The sequence below is a fragment of the Protopterus annectens genome, chromosome 9.part0, assembly GCF_019279795.1.
Source record: "Protopterus annectens isolate FY-2018-M chromosome 9.part0, PAN1.0, whole genome shotgun sequence".
Classification (NCBI taxonomy): domain Eukaryota; kingdom Metazoa; phylum Chordata; order Ceratodontiformes; family Protopteridae; genus Protopterus; species Protopterus annectens.
In genome coordinates this window covers 585,230,003-585,252,351 of record NC_056743.1, presented here as the reverse complement: position 1 = coordinate 585,252,351, position 22,349 = coordinate 585,230,003, and the positions used below count along the sequence as shown (strand labels likewise).

Genomic DNA, 22,349 nt, shown 5'->3' with positions numbered 1-22,349 from the left:
AGCGTGTTTCCAAAAAAATTACGTGTGTTGCCCTCCTGTTGTTATTGCATAGAAATCTTAAGTCCAGTTCACATAAACTTCAAAAGTAAGTAAAACCAGGTGGAGTGGCGGGTTGTATGTACTTGCAATTTTAAATTGGTTATCCATCCCTTTATCATTCCCCAGTAATACTGCTAAATTCAATTTTCTGATAAAATGCTTAATGTCTATAATTGTTCTAGCAACATTCACATGTTGAGTTGGAACAAACGTGTAACCCTTAGCTAATGAATCCACAATAACTGGATCAACTACACATGAGGAATAGTTGAACATTTTAAAATCTCCTGAATTATTAGTCAAAATAGTTAAGCTACAATACCCCTCTAATGCTAGTGTCTGCATTTGTTGTAGCATTGCTTGTTCTTCACTTTCTGAAATGGTTTTTGCTTTGGGATAGCCCCTGTCTGCTTCCCATTGTGAAAATTCTGGTTATAGTTCAAAGACTGTTCTCTGATGTTACTGACTAAATTAGTCTCATCATTGTGGGTATTTGCGGATGCATTCGCTCCGCCTTAAATTATTTTCAAAGTCATTGCCATTGTTGTTAACCAAACCTTGGGCTACAGTTACTTCTTCTGCTAGTCCCACTTCTATATTAATCACATTCCCCATACCATTAGTCTTTTTGTGGTAAACAGATGAAGACCAAGCTTGTGATGGTGGTGGACGCATATAAGCTGTGCCTTGGTCATATGCTAAACAGTCTTGCTGTAACTTTTTAAGTTTAATACCTTTCCGCGTTTTGGTATGTTTACAAAACTAGTAAAAATCCTAGAATAAGCAAATTTATATGTAGGAAAGTCAATGTCTGTTTTAATGTTCGTGTCCAGCTCAGAAATGTCTTTAAATAATGTTGCTATAAATAAAGAATAATGCTTTATCATAAGTTCTAGTAATTGAAACCCTTGTTAATCAAATAAGCTTAATAGTTCAAGATGAAAGGCAGAATCGGGTATTAAACCCGTTGGATACTGGTAGGGATCGTAAAGCCTTTGGCGCTATGCGTAATTGCATGCAGTCTTTAAAATAAGCAACCTCCAACTGGAGTTTTTTTAAGTTTCAACAGCTTATAATCAAAGAGTTTTTAATTTCTCTGATTGCAAAGCTTCACTTACCTGGTTAATCCTAGTGCTCCCATCGGGTTGTCCCTGTGGCATATTAGTAGTCCCCAATGATAAATTCATAGGGTTATTCAGTCATTCAGCTAATGTTGGGACTCCTATAAGTCCTGAAGCACTTTGCCTATTCATTGACACACAATTTTCATCCCGGTCCGACACTCCATTGTTGTTGGACAATGTTGGAAAGGCTAGGTTCGCAAAATTGTTTTTATTATTCACCTGTACATCCGCTGGTGTCAAATCCAGAACCACTTGGTATGAAGCCCCTAAGGACAGTGAACTATTGCTACGGTTGGTCAATGGAGGCCAGTAATTGGAAAACCACATTGTTGTTGCCGTTCATCCAGAGACTCTCTAAGCGAGTTGCTAGTATTTCCACACATTGTGGCAAAGCTCCAGTCAAGGCAGTTAAATTCAGCAAGTCCATTTGAATTTGTTGCTGACTAAACAAACTCGGGCTGCTTGGTCCACCAGATGCCATGTAACCGACAAACTAATAAAATAACATGAGCAAACTAAGAATAAAACAAAAACTGATGGAAAGCAACCAGAGAAGGTATAAATATTTAATGAAGCACTTTTTTTGACTTAATAGACAAACTTCTTCAGATAACAAGTTCTTAAAAGTTTGACATTTAAAAACAGAACGGAAATTACCCATATGACATACAACAACCAATCAAATTACATAATTCTCTCATTCAATTTAAGAAAATTAGATCCTTAAACATTTACCAAATACGCACATAATAATGAAGATGTTAATTAAAAAAAGTAATCTCACCCATTATACACTAAAAGACTGCTCGTATAATCATAACATAAAAAACTACCTCTTTAGACTTTTTAATTTAAGTAAACAAGATATAGTACAAGCCTCATTAATGCCTGGATAGTTATAAGGGTTTAATAAAAGTTGCCAATACAGTTCCAACTCTTCCAGTTTTAATGAAACTGGTCCTCCTCTACCATCTATTAAAACTTGATCTATTGCTCTAAAACTAAAGGTTTGGCCTCCTGTCATCTGGGAGTGTTTGGCCAGGGCATTCTTAGCTTTATGCTTATCAATAGCATGCAAATGTTCGTAGACTCTTTCACGGAGTCTACGCTCTGTCTTAGCTATATAGAAAGCCAAGCAATTTTTGCACTTGGCCAGGTAGACCACAAACTTCGAACTGCATGTGAATTTTAGTTTAGATTTGAAAACTCTGCCTTTAACATCAAACTTACACCCTATATCCATATATTTACATAATTTACACATCCCACATCTAGCCATGCCGGGATGTTTTATTTCTTTAATATTTTTACTTTCTAATACATTTTTAAGGTTGAATTCCCTTATGTAAACAATTTTTGGGCTCAAACCTACTTTATTCGTGAGATAGATATCATTGCGTATCGGCTCCTAGGTCTTAAAAATAATGTGTGACACAATAATACTGTCCATATTAAAAGTAGTAATTAGGCTAATATTATAGTTGGTGTCACCATGTAGCGTTGTCAGCATATTGAATAATAGAAGCAGATTTAGTGGCAGTGTTTAGACTATTTGTGAATATAACAAAAAGGGAGAGAGCCAAAGATGGAACCCTGAGGAACCCAGGCATAGATCGGGATATGGTTTAAATGTTGCAGTGTGTGTCCATTACTTTGAAGGTGAATTTTATCAACTGCACAGGAATGTGGAGGAAGGTGTATCTTTGGTGCTGGGAGTGTGTGTGTGCAAGTGCATGGGGGTTGGGATAGGCAAGGGGATAGCGTATTGAAGTGTTTGTGGAAGTGAGTACGTTTTACGGTTAGAGTAAGGATTAATTTATTATTTATTGACATTTGTTTACTGGAATAGCCTGACTCGATAACTTTACCCGTTTTCAGTGGAGGCCAGGGGAGAAAAGCTCCACAAGTAAAAAAATAGAAAATACGTATACAAAGGTGAAGATTGACACCATATTACAATATATTGTAAATGCATAGATTAATAAAATTATTAATGCATTTGTATGGTATAGTATAATACACATATACCATCATTAAAACAAGGTAAATACATCATATAGTTTTGAAACATATTGACATGTTATGAGTGCAAGAGTTTCTTGCTCATCCAAAAAAAGCAAAATGTCAGAGTGGAAAATTCAGACAGTGGATAAGAGGGAGGAGAGTGAGAAAAAGTATTTGTTAGAGGTAATAAGTGTACTAGGTATGGCAGGCAGGAGAAAGAGAATGAGTAAAAGTAAGAGAAATAAAAACAAGGAGAAGGAGAGAGAGGGTGTATAGGGTGTATATAAGTATTAGGGGAGAAGGAGCTGTAATTTAGCCAGGAGAGCAGCATGTGCAATGCCAGGATTCAGAAGACTAATTCCTCTAGTTCCAGCTTAAATAAATGAGTGTTGTGTATTGCCCTGATTGGTGCAGAGAATCGTATTCCAAAGTTTTGCTATATAATGCATGCAAACTTTGACCACAGTTTTTGTAAAGCTTAGATATCAAATAGATTTTTGTCAGAAGATCAAAGGTGATGATTTTGGAGGCATTGGTGGAGAATTGTACTTACAGCTGGTCAGAAAGTAGGATTAAATATGATTTTAAAGTTGTGTATAATTCAGATGGTGGAATAATGCTAGAACATTTAGAGTTTTTAGTGCAGAACAGTGATGTGTTCTGTTACTTGTATGAGCTGCAAATCTACTACCTTGTAACACTGTTGTACTTTAGATTTTGGGTGGCCTGGCAGTTAGTCAAGATGGGAGAACTATATAGTAGAGAAAGGAGTAGGCATGTATTGGCAAGCGTGACTTTGGTGGATGCTGTAAGGAATTGTTTTGGATCGGTTCTATATAGCATTTCTAGTTTTTTTTTTGTTTTTTTTTTCATATTGCTCTGTATGTTGAGGTTGTCATCTGTTGTAACCCCCAGCAGTTTCACATGGGGTGTTACTTCAGTTGGTGCATTGTTCAGGGATTTGATGTTAGTTATTTTTCTCATGAAAGTGAGAAGTAATTTGGGGAAAAATAAAAAAACCTTGCTTTTCTTTGGATTAAGTAGTTTGTGGATACAAAGTAATTTTTCAGTAGAGTTAAAAACATTCTGTAAACTTTTCTAAATTTTCTAGATTGAGAGGCATATTAGGGTGGAATCATCTGTATCCTTTACAAAGGTTACTTGTATAGAAGTATGAAGATTGTTTATAAAGATATTAAACAGAAGAGCAAGGATAGAGCCTTGTGGTACACCTGTAATTATGGGAAGATTTTTTTTTTATTTACTTTATTATATAAATATTATTATTATATTATATAAATATAAAATAAATAAGTAATAAATAAAAATAGAAGAGGAGCAAGGATAAAGCCTTGTGGTACACTTGTAATGATGGGTAGATAAGGGGAAAGGTTGAATTATATTTAACTGCCTGGTATAGCACTCAGAACTTTCCAAAATGTTTTATTTCTAAAAAGGACACAAAAACACCACCACCTTTTTTCTTTAAATTTAAATACTTAGAATAACCATAGAGTTTTATTTTGTATATTAGAGAATGTGACATCTAACCCAAGAGGGGGCATGGAAAGGTCATCTAGAGGTAAGGGGGTTGTGGTGGGAAACAAAGCTGAATGCCACATACAACCCGGGGATTAATGACAACTTGTCCCTAGTTCCAGTGCTAAAAACAAGGGCTAATAAATATTAGCATTCTGTCTTGTTTCTGTGTGCTTTTTAGGAATGAAACATGTTTTATGTTGTATTTTAAAATAAACTTATGATAGGTTGGTTATTTAAACTAAGTTGAATTTTATATATTTATATTTAGCATTGTTGATTTTTAATATATATAATACCTTTGGAAAGTTTTTATTTGAGTGTTATACCTTTAAGACCTGATTACAGGTATTTTATGTAAGGAGGGGAATCACTTAAAAGTGGCATTTGATGTGTGTATTTTAGATTCTGATGACGTCTGTTGCACACAGACGAGAAGCTATATTGTGCATTACACAAGGTACACATTTACCACTATCCCTGGCTGTATTTATGCTATCTGTAAAGGTTAGGAGGGCTGTTGTCATGCTGTGAGCATGTCTAAAACTGAGCATCAGTTAGTGATTGTTCTTTTTAAGAGATTCTGAAGTAGTTGTTTAGGGACACATTTAGCCATTATTTTTGAGAGGGGGAAATAAGAAAACAGTGGGTCTGAAATTGGATATCGCTGTAGAAGTGCCACCTTTGTGGAGGGGGGGGGGTGAGATGGCATTTATTCAGGATGGTAGAAATAAAGGATTCTTGTATTGACCTGTTTATAAGGATGGAGACTGGATATGCAATGGCATTAGCAGCAATTTTGAGGTATTCTGAATGAAAGTTATCTGCGGAGGGAGAGCAGAGTTTAAGTTTGGATAATATTTTTTTATGAAGGAGGTGTCAGCTGGTTTTATTGTGAGGTTGGGGGTAGACATAAGTCAGGGGAGTCAGGAAGCAATTCATTGATGAGGGCAACTCACTTGTAAGCTTATAAGGTTATGAGAGACTGGTGAGCATTTGAAAGAGATGGATAAAGTTGGAAGGTCAGAAAGAAATTGAAATGTAAAGTGGGGATTTAGATAGGAATATAATTGAACAGTAGAAGAGGATAGAGGTTATAAAGGGATGGGTGGGGGGTGAATATGAGCTGACAAAGGAAAGTAGAGTTAGGTGAGAAGCATTTGCACAACCAATGTAATTTAGGTGCTGTTTTAGTAAGGGTTTGAAGTAGGAAGTTTCATGGTCTGTTTTAGGTATGTTTAGATGGTGTTCCTGAGTTTAGATTTATAATGAGAGTACAGTGAGTGCCTGCTGAGTAATTAGACTGTGTTGTGATTACTCAGAATTTATGGGTTGAGTGAAGGTCTCTACCTGGAGAGTATTGCTCTATGGTATCTTTAGTGCTTGACTGTTTTCTGGTGCATGTATAAGATTGTGTGTAGTAGTAAGTTGTGAGTATGTTAAATTGTTTGGTATCTCAAGCCAGTTCACTTGTTTCCGGGTTGTTCAAGAACGAGGCCTATATGTAGGGTTAACACCAAATTTGGATTCTTTATTGGAACAGTTGGAGAGTTTAGCTGTAAGTGTGTAGTATTTAGCTTTGTATGAATAGGTGAGGCATATAGTAGGGATGGAAGAAGGTACGCAGATGGAAGTGTTTGTGTTCTGTCATCTTTTAAGTGGTGTTTAGCTGTATAGAGGGAGCTGAGTTTCTGGTGTGTTTTTTTTTTAATACTTGAAATATGTGTTGATCAGATTTGAGGTTATTGTCAATTAATATGGCCATAAATTTTGTTTTGGGGTATTGTTTCAGTTTTTGTGTTGCTGGTTGAGATTATTTCGAAAGATTGTATTTCATTTTGGTATTATTTAGGAGAGAAGGACATACATTTATTTTTTTTTAGGATTTAAAAGTAGATTTGCATTTTTTTAGTTAAGTTTTAGTAGCAGTGAATGAATTTTGGATGATGTCCTGAAGTGTTGGTAGGGATGGAGCTGCACATATAAGGGTTAAGTCATTAGCATATTGAGCTATGCTAGTGGGATGGGTGGCAGTATGTAGATTGTTTATAAAAATGCTGAATAAGAGGGGGCCTAATATTGATCCTTGTGGATAGCCAACAGTGACTTTTGTTTCCATTTGACTTGCTTGCTGTCAGTCAGATAGCTGTGGAACCATGAGAGAGATGGGTGGGTGTGGCTGAGGGAATAAAGTTCAGTGAGAAGATGTTGATGGCATATAATATTGAAAGCTTTTGATAAATTTAAGAACACTGAAGATATGTGGTTGCCATCATTCCTGTGTTGATTTAGGATAATGGTGAAGTTGAGAACCGTGGTAGTACCATGATGAGGGCTGAAACCATGCTGGGCTTTGGAGAGAAGGCTGTTAGAGTTAATGTGCTGCATAAGTTGCAAGTGAATGCATTTCTCTAGTATTTTTGACAGAAAGGATAGAATCAGGGAACCTCCTGATGAAGATGATTTTCCTGACTTCTGTGAGGAAATTTGGCATTGCTTGGAAATCTGCCCAAGTGCTAGTACATTGCATAAGGTAATTTTCGAGTTAAGGGCAGTGTAATAGTAAAGCTAGCCACTGTTCCTTCCCCATTTGGTAATTGCAAAGATTTTAATTCTGCACAGTAATGTCTGACAAGAATAAGAACATAAAGGAATTGCACATAATTTGTCTGTGTGGTTAGCAGTTTTTTTTATTTGATAATTTGGTATTTGGTCGATTCATTGACACCCACTTCATTGATATCACATTTCTTCAGTTTATAACCTACTCTGAATGTGGGGGGAGGGTTTTGCCCTGCAATACCCACGGCTTTATCTGTTTATTTATGATTTGTTTACCAGGTAGATTAGCTGGTTAACTGACCCTCTTCAGTCATTATCCAGGTGGATAAAAATGACATCAGGTACAATATTATCAGGAATAGAGCAAGAAAGTGTACAAAGATTTGCAAATACAGTAAGAATAAACATTTATAAGGTGTACACACTGCACGTTTAAGAAGGTAAATATACACATACATCTTCCTTACAAGTTTATAGTGTTCTAAAGTTTAATTCAGTTGCAGTGTTAAATCATTTTAAATGGGTATGATTTGATATAGCAGCGCTGGCCAGTATTACAGACACATGTACACTTGTTATCCTTAGGAAGGAATTCTTTCAGTTTCTTTAATCCATTAAGGTGTGCTTGTTTTTCACCTTTTTAGGAGTTGTTCCAAAGAACAGGCCCAGTTCTGGAAAAGGTGTTTTCTCCTATTGCTCATTTGAATATCAGCCTTGAAAGTTTGAGGATAGTGTCTTGACTACTCTTTAGTAAGTTGTATTGAGCTCTAGAATGTAGCTTTCTTTTCAGAGGACGGTGTCATAGGTGTAAGATTTTGAACACAAGGATGCCAAGTAAGAAAGTTATTGGGAGCCATTGCAAGTCTCTAGTATGTCATAGTGATTGGAATTTGGGGTGCTAAGAGGCCAAACTGATTTTTAATTGTGTGTTGTAGTTTCTGAAAGTTGTAGGCTGAGTGCATGCTAGTGAGAGCATATGCATGTTTGGAAATTAGAACATTCTTGGCTGTTGCTTTACATGAGTCTGGAGTGATGACATGGAGAGACATGATAACATCACCTTCAACGTACTTGCTCAGTTAAAATTGTAACTTGTGCTTAGTGAAACTAAGAAGTTGGTGGAGCATTCAACCAAATTATTTCTGTTCTGTCACACTGGGAGTAATTTTTCCTCTTAATATTTTTAAGTTGGGTAGATATGGGAGTTTGTTTACACTTGAGAATAGCATGACATTGGTTTTCGTAAAATTAAGTAAATATCTGATCAAGAGAAGCCAGCTACAGAGATCAGAAAGTTGTGTTTTTTAGGTTAGCCTCAGGGACTGATGTGGTTTGCTGGCTTCCAGAAGAATGTCATTGTGATACATTATAATAAAGTTTTCCTGTGTTATGTCAATGGAGATGTCTTTGATAAGCAGAATAATGAAGGGCCTAAAATGGAGCCAATATTGAGTGCAGTTGCATCCGAAAAGATATCGAGAGAAAGTTTTATGGGACCATTTCGCAGGTGATTTAGGAACAAAGTTCTTACTTTTATCTCCAAAGTTTACTTTTTTATGTTTTTATAGGAACAGGTCATGGTTAGCTGTCTCGAATGCCCTAGTAAGGTCTACAGAAATTCTTGCCGAGATAAGTCCATCATTTATGTTGCTGTAAATACTGTCTGTGGTAGAAAGTAAGGTTGTCATGTTGCTGAAGGAGTTCTTGAGACCATGTTGTTGATTGCAGAGCAGACCATGGTCAGTTAGTTTTACTTGATTTTATTTAGTACATTTGTTAAATTCGTGCTACCATATCATTTGTAAAAGAGGACAAAGATCAGTCTTGCACCTGTTAATGAAAATGTTACTGATTCTTTGTCAATACAGAAGGCTAACAGAGTTTAAGAAATTAATGTGGTGATTCTGTTCAGGATAATATTTGTTATATACTTTTCTTTTTTTAACTTTTACAGGAATTGAATAAAATGGGATCTGAACCAGAAAAAACTAAAGTGCCATCCTTTCTGTCAGACTTGGGCCGAGCTACACTGCGAGGAGTAAGAAAGTGCCCTAAATGTGGAACATTTAATGGTACACGGGGGCTGAGCTGTAAAAACAAAAGCTGTGGTACCGTCTTCCGATATGGTGCTCGTAAACAGCAGCACAATTTTGATGCCGTCAGAATTATATCTGGATCGGACTTGCAGATCTTCTCTGTGCGACAGAAGGACAGAGGACCAGAATATCGCTGTTTCGTTGAACTTGGAATTATACAGACAACAATCCAAACTGATGAAGGAACTGTTATCACTCATTTGAGCTCTGGTCACTGTTATGTCCCTTCTTGCTTCAAAATAAAATCTGAAACAATCTTGGAAGGCCAATGCCAACATATTCAGTTAGCCATGGAGTGTCAGACAGAGGCTATGCCTTTGACTTTAAAAAGTTCTGTTTTAAATTCCTTGAAGGCATCTCCAGAAATTAAGCAGACAATTTGGCAACTGGCAACAGAATCTGAAGGGCCTCTGGTTCAGAGGATTACAAAAAACTTTATGGTAGTCAAATGCGAGGCTGCAGCTGAAGACAGTGTAGGCTATGTACATGTTTCCTTCAATGAGAAGAACAGTGTAAAATCAGTGGGAGATCAGCGATTTATATGCTCCTGCCAAACTCAAAAGCTAGCCAAACCTGACCACTTGAAAGAAGATGCTTTTTACAAATGCATTCATTTTTATAGTTGTATCTGTGCCTTTGCCAGTGATGAGAAGCTGTCACAGGAGTTCTCCAGTTTTCTCAACTTTGACTCTAGCGGTAGGTGCAAATGGCAGAGATGTAACTACAGTAAAGCATGATGTAGTGTGCATCACTTTCCTTGTTTCTACAGGTGAAGATTACTTGTCTTACAGATAATTTTAATAATAGTTGTGTAGGTATACCCAGGAATTCATAAAACAGCCTAGTACATGCCAAAAAGCCCTGCTTCCACAAAGCAGTATTTTGTGATTCAGAGACATGTTAGCCACGATGAGGAAAGAGCTCATTATTAGCATGTCTGTGAATCACAAGTACTGCTATGACATGCAGATCACTGCTGATCTTCCTGTCACAGTAGTAAACTGCTGCTTGTGTAGACATTGGCACATCCCCCCCATCATTCTCCCTACACACAAGTACACATTCAAGCACTTACATACTCACACCACAGTCCCCCTTCCTGCCCCTTTCTTGTTTGCTCTCCCAGATCTACCCCCCCCCCGATCAACGTACTAGTTGAAGTGCTGTTAAGGCACATGGGTTTAGACTACTTCCTAACAGATAGTGTTTTTTCCCCACACCTCAATCCCTGTATTATTTTGTGGTGCCAATATGGCACCATTGTTGCTTCCTTGGTGGCTAGTATTGTTATCCAGCCCTGATCCTAGTAGTGAAGTCAGTGTCATTATGGCAGTTAAATGTAGAATAATCTCTGGTATCTACTGGCTTCCCCCATGTCCGATCCCTGTAATAGTTTCACATTCAGTAATTGAACATGGCCATTTGACTTTGTTCACTGTTGAAATGTGGTGGGGCTGGCTGTGCTGATCTACACATCTGAGCGATTTCTTGAGTTGTTTGGCATGTAGATGTCTTCCTGGAGCCAGTTTTGGGAGGAGTACACATGTCTAGCATTATTTTGGCTGTAAAACATCATGCTGGTCTTTTGTTTTAATAAGATTGCAGAATTTGATAGTTTAATCACTGTTGTACCTCAAAAGTGTGACACCTCATGAATACATTTCTGTCAAGTTTAGTTTGCTCAGTTCACTGCATAACTGGATGATCACCAATTTAAAACATTTTAGAAGAACTGGTTGGAGACTGATGATAGCAAAATGATTTATGATTTCCATAGCAATTTAAGATTGTTTGTGTGAGGAATAGTTCATTTTTGCCTTACAGAAATGTGTTACTGTTACTGTGGCAACAGAAGAAAATAAATCAAAGTAAGTAAACTGTTATTGACTGTGAGAACAGAAAAAGGGTTAAAAAAAAAGTGTTCCAAGTTTTATTTATTTTATGCTTTAATTAAAGCATGTTGCACCATTAAAATCCAGTATTAACATTAGTTTACCCAGGACTAAAGCCAGAGTTAAACAGAGCAAAGAAGTTTGGTTTAAAAAATGTATTTTCAGGAAGGTCTTGCATGCAGGGGGCTGGGTTACTTTTTAAGAGCTAATGAAATAGAAATTTGAGAAGTAATCCTGTATTTCCTTACTTAATTTTCTTGTCACACTTAAAGAAATGTTGTATTAGCATGTCTTTTCTGGCTAAATAGTCATCTGCACCCACTTTGTTAATTAGTATTTTGTCATGACAGTAAAATAATGAGCTATAATTGGCCTACTGTGCTGTGCTAGTCTGTTTTTAATTTCCAGAACCTGCATTTGTACACGGTATTTCTCTTAAGTATGCCATTTTAAAAAGAAGAAAGCTTCAGCACTCTTGAAAATGGTCACACATCACAGATTTCTTTGCTTAAAAATAAGGAACTTCTTTCATTTAGAATATAATTTAGCTCCTTTATGCTATATGCATATGCCTCAGACTTTGTCCAGCTGTACTGTACTTGTTTGACCTTCTATAACAAGCCGTGATACTGTTCAGACAGTGATACCATTGTAGCTCGAGTTACAGTAGTCCTGATGCAAGAAAGTCTAGTTCCTGTTTGCTTGCTACAGCTCCACTGGGGGGATACAGCTTAACATTTTTTTAGCTATGCCATTTATATGACAATTTAGTCTCCAGTTTTTGTTTTTACCTTTTCCTGTGGATAGCAGAACTTAAACCACTAAATGGTGTTTCAGATCAGTTCTTTTGAAATTCTGAGAATTGCAATTGCAGGACTGAAAGTGCAAATACAGAGAATATATAGTAAGTCCAAAATGGAAAGAGGGGTTGTGGATGAATGGATGGATACTAAGTCCAAAGTTGTAGTACTGTAAAGTATTCTCCATATCCCAAGGTACAGAGATCTGTGAGTTGCTGTACATATAAGAAGTACGGGTATGGATTAATGCGGAGGGGGGGGGGGTGAAACCCCTGCAAATATGCTTTAATGGCATTTAAGTCAGCTTGAAGATTCACAGTATTTCTTTGATGGTTATACTTCAGTTTTCGTAGTTGCATTAGCACCATGGTTTTCACACTTATTGATGGTAAGCTCTCTTCATGGAAGTTACTTTGCGGCTTTTTGTCTTTATTTTCAAGGTAGAAGTCTTACTCATCTTTAACTACTTGTTGAAACAGTAAGGGTAAACTTATGGAACTAAAAGACAACCATACCCACCCAAGTTATTTTTTAATATGTCTGCTGTAGTCTACTTTATGCAAGCATATGTTTTAAGTTTCCAGTCATTTTAATTCAATTCCCTATATAGCTTTTCCTTTCTTACAAATCATGTAACTGTTATACATGTTTGTATGATATATAAATCTGTTTACTTCAAGACTGCATATTTTACACTTTTTAGGTAAGTGACATTGTTTGTCAGTGACTCAGTGCAATCGTATCAGTAAATTTATTTTCCTAATCATGTAAATTGAAGTTGTGAATACTTACCTATATTTTAGCGTTGTTAGAGGTCCATCTGTAGTACACTGTTAAGGCTGATGCCCAAGACCTCATCAGTATGCTTAGCAGGTGAAACTTTTACCAGTTTGTTGGCTTCTCCCTCCAAACTACAGTACACTTCACTACTCTTGAGGTTAACTGCTTAATGTCCATATCCCATGCACATGACAACTTGCTGATGATTAGAGACTCATTCATAATCTTTTGTGTGTTCCAGAAGAGAAATTTGAGGAAGTTGGAAGAAGCTGGCTCAAACTGGAGTTAATCAAGTAGAGGTCTAAATGTGAAAGTGGATCTTTTGGGGGTGGGCAGAATATAATTTTTTTTGTATAATGAATGCTTTACAGATCTTCAGAAGTGCTATGTATATTAAGTCTTGGCTATCTTAAAAATTGCAGATAACTGCCTTATATAATAAAAGAGTAGCTTCATCCAGCATTTAAGAGCTCATTCTGGTTTAAGAAGGCTTGCAGTCATCGTCTTCTTCTTTCAGCTGCTCCCGTTAGGGGTCGCCACAGCAGATCAACTGTTTCCATTTCTTCCTGTCCTCTGCATCTTGCTCTGTCACTCCAACCACCTGCATGTCCTCTCTCACCACATCCATAAACATTATCTTAGGCCTTCCTCTTTTCCTGTTACCTGGCAGCTTCATCCTTAGCATCTTTTTCCCAGTATACTCTGCATCCCTCCTCAGTACATGTCCAAACCAACGTAATCTTGCCTCTCTGGCTTTGTCTCCAAACCTTCCAACCTGGGCTGACTTGCAGTATGGTTGTGTAATAAGGGTTCTGTTAGTTCTGTAAAGCCAAGTTAGAAGACCCCTTCCATTTATCCTTTGTATGTCTTTTGAGTAGGTGGCTTCCTAGAAAAGGTTGTAATGGAGACTACTCTTTCAGAAAACTGTTGGCTGCAAGCGATGCATATGTGGACAATGTCAAGATGATTGTATAAGAGGATGTGGACATAGATATTAATATGCAGCTTTACTTTGGATTGACTGAGAATGCAGGGTCACATGAGACACTAATCACAGTTGCAGTATCACCCTTAAAGACACAACTAGTACAATACTGATAACTTCACATGCACCTATGTATGTGAGTGTATACTGCCACTGGAACTAGAGCAACTAAACTGTCAGAAGGGGGGCACCAGGCTTTGAATGGCATTTTTCGAAGGTACATGAGCAGATTCTTCTTGATCAAAAGTCTTGGTGGTTGAAGATAAGGTTTTAACAGAGGAACCAAGTCTGTTGTGGACAAAATGGAGCAATTCAAGTCACCTTTGCCAGAACATGTATTGATTTATTTATGATCTTTGTCTTGAGAGGCAATGGTGGAAAAGCTTAGAGGGGATTTGTAGTATATGGTTGCCCAAACCATCCACATTGCATCCACTTATGGTAGGATAAAGGAGAAAGGGTGAGGATAGCTTGCATTGGTTGGTGGGGCCAAATATGGAAGATGTACCACTTTTATGTTGGTCTAAGGGACCATTTGTAATGCATAAGGAGACATCATCTCAATCTTTTCACTAAACATATGACGTTCTGGAATATTGGTTGTTAGCAGGATACCTAAAGTATGGTGACCCTCAACTCAGAGATTCACTATACTCTCATGTTAAACTGACCATGGTGGTGTTATTGTTCCTTCATTGTTCCCTTCTTGCCCATTGACACAATCTTAAAGCTTCCATGCTTAGAGCTTAAGACTGCATTCCCCTATGCTCGATCTGTTATATAGTGCCATTTTTTAAACACCTTTATTAATTTGTCACTTAAACATAGGCCAACATACATTCATAGAAAATAAACTATATTAACATTTTTTTCCATTTACATAGATTATATATCACATATGTTTCTTTCTTTATAAGTATCATCAGTCCAATGTATTATATAAAGGTTTACCATCAAAATGCTGAAATGCATCCGTTCGACCGATATGTGTGAAAGGCTGATTTCAGTGTTACATAATGTCGGAAATCGTTTTACCGAATCTGCAATGCCGAAACTCTATTCCCATTCTACTTTCTAGACAGCAAATGGGTTTTCGCACAAAACTCCCGGAAATAGCGAATGTCAAACTCCCGATTTTACCATGCTCAACATTATGGGGGAAAATTATTTCAAAATTCAACATTTAAGTCCAGCATTCTGAACACTCGCACAGATGTGTTTCAACATTTTGATGGTAAACCTTATATAAATTGCTTAGTTCCTGCATTCTCTTAAACCTTACTGCTTCTCCTGAACATTGTTCTGCATGTATTGTTGCCACAGTTTCCATTTTTTTTCTGTGCAATTTGTGCCTTCCCCTTTCTAAAAGATATCTGTTTCACTTCTTTTATGTCTTTTACAATATGTGATATTTCAGATACAGTTGGCTTAGACTTAGATTTTCATTTTGTAATAATTGCTTTTTTGGCAGTCAACAGAAATAAACTTAGCAAGGCCTTACTATGTCTAGACAATACAGGTCCTGCTTTCCTGTAAAAAAAAAAAAATTCCTTAGTTACACCCATTTGTCTACTCAATATTTCTAACAGGGTACTGTGTAGTAAGTTTTTAAATTCTCCCAGTATACTCCCAAAATATATGTTCCCAGTTACTTTTTCTTCTCCAGTCATGCCACCACCATTTGCCATCTACCTTAGCAAAAATTCTTGGGTGTTAGCTTTGGGTATATGCAAAAACTTTCAAGCAAAAATCCTAAACCTTCTAGAACTTGCATATTATGCGCCATATATATATCCTCCAATTGTTTCTTTGTGAATTGCTTATTCATTTTCTCTTTTCAGTCTTTTCTAACACTGCCTAACTGATTCTTATAGTTATTCTACAATATTTTATATGTCCTACTAACTATCCATTTCTAACAGCACTTTCAGTTCAAGATTCAACTAAAAACTCTACCAAAGCAGGTCTTTCACTTAGGATTCCCCTATCCTTTTATCTTTGCCTATAATCTAATATCAATCCTCGATAAGGAGGGCATTCTCTAGCCTGCAGTCCATATGTCTTCTTGGCCTGTTCCCATTCTGTTACCTTTCCATTTCTAGTTATTTGTTACCAATACCTTGGTTTCATCTCCAGTTTTCTCCAGTAAATCCCAGCCCCCTATAGTCTATTCCTTAATATATGCAGTCATCCCTATCAGCAATATCTCCTTTCTCGCGTTGACTTAGTTCTTAGAATGCCCTCTGCTACTTTAGGAATATAATATTCTGTATAGCTGCTGTTATTCTACTTAAGGATCGGCATCTGAAGTCTCTTTCTCACCTTATTTTTGAATTCCCCCTTCATCATTTATTTCCAGATTGAATTATAACTTTCTGCTTTTATGTGTACCAGCATAAATGTATCTGAAATATCCTTTCAAATAATGTAATCCTAAACTACCTTGTTCTGATCAACTTGTTCCACTTGACCCTTGCCCTCTTACCCTCCCAGATAAATTCCTCCCAGCTCTGTATTAATTATTGTCCACAACATCTCCTCTGGTTGATAAAAATATGACTTACCTCTATATAAAACGGAGGAGACTAAAAATATTTTCACTGTTTGTACCTTTCTATCAATATCCACAAACAAGAGCTTCAAATTTCTAAGTTGTTCTATTATTTTTTGTTTAGTCTCTTCCCACATATCCTTAGCTGCCATAACAGAAGATGTTTTAATCCACACTCCTAAGTACTTCATTCTATCATATCCCCATGAATATGTGCATTTCTGGATTAATTTGTGTGTAGGTACATAGGTTATAGCTGTAGCCTTTGTTTTATCTTCGTTAATTGTAAATCCCCAAAAGACTTGAAATTGTCTCTAGATGTCCCACATCACTGATATGTCCTTTTTCAGTTTTGTCAGGTGCAAAACAATATTGTCTGCAAATAAAGCCAAATTTTCTTGATTACCATACCAATTATATCTTTGAATTTCTGAGTCCCTTATTTTCTTTGCCAATGGCAGTAAATGTATAGAAAATAAAGGGAAAGAAGACATCCCTGTCTGGTTCCAAAGTTCAGGCACAACTTGTCAGACAGTAGCCCTCCCACTTTAATTTTTATATTCAATCTGTCATATATCCTCCTAATTAACTGTATTATTGTATGACGTTTAACCCTCCTGGTATTAATAGTTGTCTCAAATTGACAGCTGCACCCACAGGTACCACCTAACCTATAATTAAGGTTATCCATGCTAAAGGGCATGTTGCAGCCTGTGCTCTCACACCGATTGCGGCCTGTTCTTATCTATATTCCCCTTCTAGATGTGAAAACAAACTTGTATACTTTCAGTAAACGTTAATTTTAGCCATAAGAAAAAGTGCAGTGCTGTGTACTAAGTTATGCAGTGTTATAGTAGATGCATTTAATTATTTATGCTGCTATGCAGACTATCTCTTATTCACTTCCAGTAATTTCAAACTTTATTTTTTAACAAGTAGCTTGCATTTGTACCTTTTAATTTTATAATTTTACATTTCCTTTAGCAAACAATGCTCAGATCTCTCAGGATTAATTGCCACCTATAGTCAGCTTGCCTCCATGGAGACATAAGAACAGAATGTACAGCTGCCTTCAGCTACTTACACTGAACATTTATTTGCTAAAAGGAAAACAAACTAATATCATTACATATGCAAGAGGCTCAGCCCTTCTCATTACATTCACAATGTTTTAGATTAAGCTATAGGACTTAATCCAGATAATCAACATCTCAACTGTACATGTTGTAATCAGTGCACATTTACACCCCATTCCCCACTCTAACAGTCAAAGTTTACCGCATATTAACTTGCTTTTGTCCAGCCTTTCTTCTCTTTTTACATTGTAATGTCTATATTTTAACGTGTTAAAATTGATTACTTAATGTTGTATCTTTATCACACACAACAATCAGACTTGCCCTCAGTTCCTCATTTTACCCACCCCTGACAACATGCTACACAAATCTGCTTTACTGTAGAACATGCAGTTTGTATCATGAAATGTTTTATACAGATGTCAAGAATAAAATGTATTTTAGTTGATTCATTTTTCCCTTTCTGTGTCCTTCTAAACAATAATGACATGAAGTGGGGTATATGATTTTCATTCTATCTATAAGTTTAACAAAGTCAAGAAAAAGTCCAGTCTTAGTCAACCACTTTTTCTTGTAAAGCAATATTTCACAAATATGATTGATGCTTCATAGTCTCATATTTATTCACTAATTTCAGCGTTGCTGGTTGTCTTTCTGTTCATCTCCATTTCCCAACACCAGACTCTCATTTAAGTCCAAGGTACTCCTGATTCTTCTAGTCAGCTCGTGTCCCTTTTTCTGCTTCTCAAACATTTCCCCTTTGGAACACTGGGAAAGATTTCACTGGCAAGTCTCTATGAGCTTTATTGTCAGAAGAATGAGAAGTAGAGTGCCATTTGATGGCTTACTTTTTGATGGATAAACTTTTATATTTCCTCCTTAGCTAGTCCTGCATCAAAAATGTCTTGGATCCTCCACGAAAAATATTCTGAAGACAGCTGGATACAGCAGCTCGAATCACATTCCCAGATTGTTGGGATAAATTTGCTTCTCTTTTGCCTGGTATACAGCGAGTAATTCTTTCCACAAAAACTCAATTGTCTCCAATTTTTAATGCTAGAGTTTTGTCAGGATCAGCTCTTTCTGCAGTTATGATTGCATCTGAACTAATACAGGTATTGACTGCTTTCTCATGGCTAGGTTTGGAGTATACACTCAGTGTGCCCTTTCCATTAAGAATTCCTGCTGTGGAATACCAGTCTAGTTGCTTATTTTTGCTTTCATAACATCAGTACATTCCATTCCTTTCAGAGTCTCTGGTACATTAGAAAAATACCAGGGTTTGTCTTTGTGCTTTGTCCTCTAACTCTACCATTTTTTGAAATGGCTCTTGAGAAGTCTCATACTCTGACAGCTTTTTCATTTCAGCCTCCTGACTTGCAATTTTATCAGTTAATTTGAATAGTTGCTTAAATATGCTTCCATTTTTTAGCCTTTTGTTATGTGAGTTGATGCAATATGTCAGTGTTTAATTTATTTTAATTAGCTCTGAGTACATTTGATTCGTTTTTTTGTAAATTACTGGAAGCTATCTCTTGTACTAAAGCTGGAGCTTGAACTGCTTTTTGCTGAACAGTTGCAGGATTTTTCTCAGTCAGTGTTTTCTCTTCACCTTTTCTAGTTGATTTTCTTTCAGCCTCTCATACTTTTCTTCTTTGCTGACATCCAGGCAGTACATTTGCTAGCCGGTAACTGAATTTTATTAAAGCTGACAGAATTAATAGTCCTCGTTTCTCAGTTTCTTTTTTCATACTGGGGGAATTGAAATTAAACCGTTGATCAGTGTATAGCCATCCTGGAAGTCCTCATGGCATTTCTTGTATTGATAACCTATTTTAAGTATTCTTGAAAATTATATTTTGTTAATCCTTTTGTTCCTATGCTGCAGAAGTAACTGGGTATCTTTATTCCAGATTGCTGTAGCTTGATCTTGCATATCCTGATATTTAATGATGACATATCTCTCAGTAAGCAGGACACTATAATCGCTGGTATAACTATTTTAGTGATTAATGTTACTTTTGCCCCGTTTTTTTTCAAAGTAAAATATCTGGTTTTCTTGCCTCTTACTGTCTTGACTTTTGCTATTGGATGATCTGATGTGATCAGATCTTGAGTATTTTTTGTGGTTTACACTTACTCTACTTCTCAGCTGCCTGTATCACAGTATCCCAGCCAACAGCTAGATGTGCAACTGTTTCTAGTTCTGTAGTACAGAACCTACATTTTTTATATCCCACATTTTTATAGACTTTGCAAACTAGCACACACACATGCAGTCTGATGTCTGTAGCTGCCATTATTAACCTTATCTCTCCTTAGCCATTCTTTTGTCAAATCTTTGTCAAATGGGTATTCCAGCAGGTCTTTCGACTTGCCACTACAATTGTGGGCTTTCCAGTTTTCTTTCCTTTCCTCTGTTTTTTTTTGTACTATTCTGTTTTTTGTTTTTTGACATTTTCTGTTGCCACATTTTTTGTACACTTCTTATTTGATTTCTTTCCTGCTGTATTCTGAAATGTTTCTAATTACCTAAGCAAATATGTCATCTTAGAATTGTTTTCATTTAGAACTTCCACTATGTTTTGCTCTGATGTCAACAAATATATATGCAGTCCATCAACTGCAGACCTGTACATATAGTCAGTTTCAAGGAAGCACATACCGCCTTCAAACCGACAGATATGTAATCATGCCAGGATCAGTTTTCATATTTCAAATGGTAAAACATAAAGCAATTTTCTTATTGTTTTTTTTTCCTCTAGTTAGGGAAAGCAAGTGGTTCTCAAGATCATACAAATTGAGGATATAAGATGAAGCCTTCTTTAGACTGGCTCAGAAAGATAATTATTTAGGAATGTGGGTGTCACTCGTCCAGTCAGGATAAAATAGACGATTCTTTGTGGGTTCTGTTCAAGCAGCTTCATTGTGTACAAACACATCAGGCTTGAGGCTTAATAACTTTTAACTTAGACAAACTTATAAACAAGCTAGCTGTTACACTCGTACATGCTCACTCTCTGGCTGCACTCTCAAAATGGCACTGAAGCTAGCACATGCTTGCTATTTATATGCATGTGCCGACCTTGAAATGCTGCTTAAAGATACAACACACACACACACAATTCTACATCCTCCCTCTTTGAAAAAGAAGTCATGCAATAATGATGATGACATTAATTGACATGCAATCAGTACAAATAATTATTTGTCATGCAATTATACAGAACTAAATACATATAGACAATTATGTCCAGGTTGCTGTGTATTTCACACTAGGTCTGGAAATGCTACCAAATCATGTGACAGAAATTAGGTGTAGCAACTGGGACTGTCTGTGCTGAATATTCAACTTTAGGGAAATCAGGAACATAATCAGAAATGGAAGTAGAAGTTACAACACGTTCTGCAACAGGAACATTGTCTGGATTGCTGTGAGATCTAGAGTCTGTATCACAGGAACAATGCTGCAATATCGATTCTGGTACAGGAAGGAGATATCTGGGATTTCTCCTGTGCTCCACACATTCAGATTCATGGCTCGGTACATGTACCTGTTAGGCTGTACTTTGACCCATCGAAATAACACTTCAGCGAAACTCAGTTTCCCTAGTCCAGTTTCACAAAACTGCATTTCTCTGAAAATACAGTCTTTCGCAAAACTACAGTTCATCGAAGGATTTAAAAAAAATAAACTACAGTAAATTATGCAGGGGGCAAAGTCCCCCTGCACTTCCCACACCCCCCGCTACTAATATATATCAACTTTGAGATCACACTACAGTGGGGGAAAAGGGAAAATTCCCTTAGCCCCACCGTACCGCGATCTCCAGCAACAATCTTGGAGATCTGTAGTTTTACAAAAGTGCATTTCTGTAGAAATGCACTTTGGTGAAACTGGACTAATGAAACTGAGTTTCGCTGAAGTGTTATTTGGATGGGTCAAAGTAGACCCACCTGTTACTTGACCAATCTGGTCAAAACCATATGCAGACCGTCTCAAAAAACTCTAGCTCTACTCCGTTGCATATCACCTACTCAGAGGCGATCTCTGCCTAACATACAAAGCTATGTCAAACCCAGAGCTGTTGGACATGCTATATTTAAAGAAATCCCAATCTGTCCGAACCACACGCTCCAGGGACCTAAACCTTGTCATCACAATAAACATAACATGTTGGAGGGATAGATTCCTGTCCCAGAGATTGATAGATTCCTGTTCCAGAGACTTCCCATACTCTGGAACAAACTTGGCCCTCTTTAAGAAAAATCTTGACTGGATGGGAAATAGAAAATTCACCCTGGGATCACTTCTGCGGCACTGCTTGACAGGGGCACATGAAAATAATTTTGTTGGGTGGCGAAAGCCAGGGAACCTTTTTGGCTAGGTTTATATAGGCCCCAGGGCCAATAGCCTAGTACCTACTCTTGAACCTTTCGCTGTTTGCATCCTTACTGTCTCTCCTTTCAATGGATGAAGAAATCTGCTTGATTTATCATAGCTGGACTTCTGGAAAGAATGCTTTCTGAATAATTGGGCTCTAATTGTTCTGTTGTTCTTAGGTTTAGGCCTCAGCAAACTGGAACAAATAGGCAATGTTGTTCTGGTTTGCTTAGGTAGAAGTCTCTGAGGGGGCGAGACAAGTATATCATCACAGGATATGTTTCTGAGATTAAGTAAATTCAAAAAGACGTTGGTATTATCACACTTCGACCTCTCAAGTAATTGCTTTGGATTCTGTACTGCATGTGAGACTAGTCCATTTGACTCTGGATATTCTGGACTACTAATAACATGTACAAAGTCCCATTCTTTTGCAAATGTCTGAAACGGCTAACAGGTAAATTGGGTACCATTGTCAGAAATAACTTTGTGTGGACTACTGTGGGCTGATTAAATG

At 36.9% G+C, this 22,349-nt stretch overlaps 1 protein-coding gene across 3 annotated transcripts in view; it reads left to right on the top strand.

Moving 5' to 3' along the window:
• CCHR9.PART0H2orf42 (chromosome chr9.part0 C2orf42 homolog) overlaps nucleotides 1-22,349 on the top strand; it is a 420,265-nt gene that overhangs the window by 14,537 nt on the left and 383,379 nt on the right. For 2 of the 3 annotated variants that reach the window (XM_044083125.1, XM_044083126.1), the window contains exon 2: nucleotides 9,223-10,060. In XM_044083125.1, the coding sequence (XP_043939060.1) occupies nucleotides 9,223-10,060 (838 nt within the window). Of the gene's footprint in view, nucleotides 1-8,711; nucleotides 8,776-9,222; nucleotides 10,061-22,349 lie in introns of those variants that run through there. The other variant, XM_044083127.1, reaches the window with a different exon arrangement.